We start from the raw sequence: 3,763 nt of genomic DNA on the forward strand, positions 1-3,763 counted from the left end.
TCCAAATTCTTCTATTTTTTTAAGATTTTTATATCTAAAAATTTATGAAAACTATATATCATTTTATCTAAAGATGTGTATTGGGACGTCAGATGAATATTTTGCTAGGTATGTAATTGACTATATATTATATACTAATGAATACTAAGTTCGGTAAGCTATATATCAATTTATCTATAGATGTGTATTGAATCATATTGGGTATATACCAAAAAAACTTTCAGTATGTATCAATGAGCCATTTAATATGTATCATTTGCTCATATGCTGTGTATTGATGAATGTTATGTTTTGAAAATATTATATCACTTTATCTAGATGTATATTAGAATGTTAGATGAATATTTTACTAGGTGTACATCAACTGTCATATGAAACTAAGTTTAGTAAACTATGTGTTAATTTAGTTGTATATTGAATCATTGCTGGGTATGCATCAAAAAAACTTATAATATGTATCATCTGATTATATATTTAATATGTATTATATGATCATATAGTATGTATCACTATGTACTAAAAATAAGAAAGAAAAATATCTTGATCGTGAGATAAATCGTTAATAATTTTTTTTTAATTTTTAATTTATTTTTAAAAATTAGCACGAAGAGAAATGTGGTATAGAATGGAGGCTATCCCAAATGATAGTTTATAATGCCCGCCCCATATGATTTTTGTTCCTATTTTAATGATTAAAAATCAGGAGTCTCATAAAAGGCCTAAGGAGGGTGATTAAAAGCAACTTTACCGCGTCTTTCCCTTTCCCATGTCCACGTGGCAACATTTTCCTTACCTTCTTTCCCTCTTTCCATGAAAATCTTTTGATACATAAAGTAGTATTATATAAGCCATGTTTTAATTTCCACGAAAGGGTCATCCCTTGTCCATTGCCAATGATTCTACGCCATTTCTGTGTATGAAAGCATCACTCCAATCACTTGCCCTTCATTCTGCTCGCCCTCGTCTCCTCCTTGACGGAACCGCCACCATGGGCATTCCGCCACCATCGGCCTTCCGCCGCCTCAGCTCCTCCACCACCTTCCACATCGCCGCGTCAGCGCCGTCGCCTTCGCAGCCCATGAAGACCTCGGCGACCTCCGCCGGGGTTATCTTGACCTCCTGGAGGAGCGCCTCTACCTCCGGCATCAGCTCGTGCCCGTCGGCCACATCGAGGTAGTTGCTCGCCAGCACTCGGAACGCCGCTGGCCCGCAGTAGGAGAGGTGGATGGACCGGTCCATACGGCCTGGCCGGAGGAGAGCAGGGTCGAGCCGCTCTGGATGGTTCGTCGTGAAGATCATCAGCCGTTCCCCCACGCACGACGACCACAGCCCGTCCACGAAGTTCAGCACGCCCGACGGGCTCACTGTCCCTCTGCCGTACGCGGTGACGCCGTGTGAATGAACCACCGCCGCCGCGGGCTGGTCGGGCTTATTCTCGTGTCCGGGCTTGGGGGTCTTCTTCTTCTTGCGGTCGGAGAGATCGAGGGAGCAGTCGATGTCCTCGACGACGACGATGGACTTGGGGGTGGTGGAGACAAGGAGGCGGCGGAGGTGGGAGTTGGAGGTTACGGCGGTTAGCTCGAGGTCGTAGACGTCGAACTCGAGGAGGTTGGCGATGGCGGCGACAAGGCTGGTCTTGCCGGTGCCGGGAGGCCCATGGAGGAGGTAGCCGCGCTTCCAGGTGCGGCCGACGCGGACGTAGTGGTCGCGGCGGGCGGCGAAGCTGAGGAGGTCGGCATGGAGGTCGTCCTTGAGGGCGGGGTCGATGGCGAGTGTGTCGAAGGTTGAAGGGTGGGCGAAGGGGACGGAGGACCAGAGGCGGTGGTGGTCGTCCTCGAGGGCGGCTCGGTTGGTGTAGAGCCGGCGCTCGCGGGCCTTGAGGCGGAGGCGGTCGGCCTCGTCGAGGATGTGGGGGATGTAGAAGGCGTGAACGGCGTGGCGGTGGCGGCGGTGGAAGGAGAGCTCGAGGGAGCGGTGCTCGGCGGCGGAGGTGGAGTGGTGGTGACCGTAGGGAAAGAAGAAGTTGGAGGCGGCGGAGGAGCGCTTGACGGCGTGGGAGGTCCAGCGGAAGGGGACTCCCTGGAAGGAGTCAACGGCTGTGTGGGAGGTGGGGAGGGAGGCGACCGGGTGGGGGGTGTGGTGGGCCTTACAGAGGCGGACGGTGGGGGAGGCGGCCAGGCAGCGGGAACCCAGGTAGGACTGGGCGGCGTCGTAGAGCTCGTTTGGTGACGACCCGTCGTACTCGTCGATGATTATGGTGGCTGTAGGGTGGACCGCCGCCACCAGCCGGCCGAAGAGGAAGCCGAGGAAGAGGCGGAGCTCCGGCGGGAGGAGGTCCTGCAACGCCGACCGCAAGAACATCAGCGTCGCCAAGAGAGACCCTATCGACTTCCAGTCCAACACCACCTCCATCACTTCTTTCCCCTCTATCACTCTCTGCACCGTCCAGGCGCCTTTTCTGGAGGGAAGAGTGGGTGGAGTCGAAGCGGACCGTCGGGTTTTATGGAGGGAAGGGGTGAGCTTACCTCCAAAAGGTCATTCTCAGTCATTCACTGTGGTGGCGGCTAGTCAATCATCAAGCGAGGTGACGGACGTGACGCACCAGTGGGTGATGATATCTGTGCAGATTTTCGGTTCTTTTCCAGAAAAAAATCTTTCATAATGGATGGCGGAGAGCTGAGAAAAACTGTCTCTTTGATTGCAGATCATGCATTCCCGAAAGAAATTTATTTTATTTAAAAATTTTTATTTTTTGATATTTTTAAATTAATTTTGATATAGTATTATAAATTGAGATGATGCGATGGAGCTTGATTGTAGCCAGCGGTGTTAGATTGATTGATATTATAGCTTCCGTAGGAGCACCTACACACGTGAGATATTATAATTAGATCTGATCATCTTTTAGGTTTGATGAGTCTTGATCGTTTGAAACTTTAAAATTTTATTCTTTAGTCTACATGTGTGAGATATTATTTATTTTGACTCGGATCATTTTTAGATTCAATAATTTTTATCAAAATAAAATTATTTTTTATATTACGGGTTCAATTAAATTCTCAAATTTTGATACAATATCTATTATACTCTTATTATACGTAAATAATATTCAAAAAATTATATATATATATATATTTTGAATTCATATGAAATAAAAAATTTTAGTTGGTTTAGTGGTTTGAACCCCACCCTCTATCTCTTATATCCCATATCCTAGGTTCGAATTCTCTCACATTTTTTTTTTTCTCTATTCTCTCTCTCTTTCAATTAATATAATATTATTAAATTTATTTTTATTTATTTATTTATTTATTTTAATTTATATATTGAATCTTAAGATGAAAATCCTGGTTACGTCAGTGGCCTTGGCCATTGGGAGACTCATAGTTTTGTCCTTTAAAAAATACCTTATATGAGAGAGAATATTTTGATTCATATAAGCCATACTTCCTTTTGACTCACAATCGATGTGGAACTAAAGCTATCCTCTCATAATATATACTATGAGGATTCTGAAGGTAATTTATATTATTTTTGAAGAAAAATTTTTGATGATTGTTAGATGGTTATTTGGACCATTTTTTTTGAGATTGGTTCCATCCATTTTGATAGGATTATTGGAAAATGAGAGTAACTTTGCAATACTTCGAAATAACACATTTATAAAGAGGCAAACGACATTGTAAATGGGATGGCGATTTAGATGGCTAATCATTCTGGAATTATGTAATACTCTATGGATGATTTTGACAGATATTTCTAT

General features: G+C 44.5%; 1 protein-coding gene across 1 annotated transcript; it reads right to left on the reverse strand.

The window, feature by feature from the left end:
• Nucleotides 1–732: 732 nt before the first annotated feature.
• LOC105049187 (AAA-ATPase At3g50940-like) lies at nt 733–2,622 on the reverse strand. Its single transcript, XM_073261386.1, has one exon. The coding sequence runs from the start codon at nt 2,410–2,412 to the stop codon at nt 946–948; it is 1,467 nt and encodes a 488-aa protein (XP_073117487.1). The 5' UTR covers nt 2,413–2,622; the 3' UTR covers nt 733–945.
• Nucleotides 2,623–3,763: the final 1,141 nt, after the last annotated feature.

Source organism: Elaeis guineensis, chromosome 7 (genome assembly GCF_000442705.2).
Source record: "Elaeis guineensis isolate ETL-2024a chromosome 7, EG11, whole genome shotgun sequence".
Taxonomy (NCBI): domain Eukaryota; kingdom Viridiplantae; phylum Streptophyta; class Magnoliopsida; order Arecales; family Arecaceae; genus Elaeis; species Elaeis guineensis.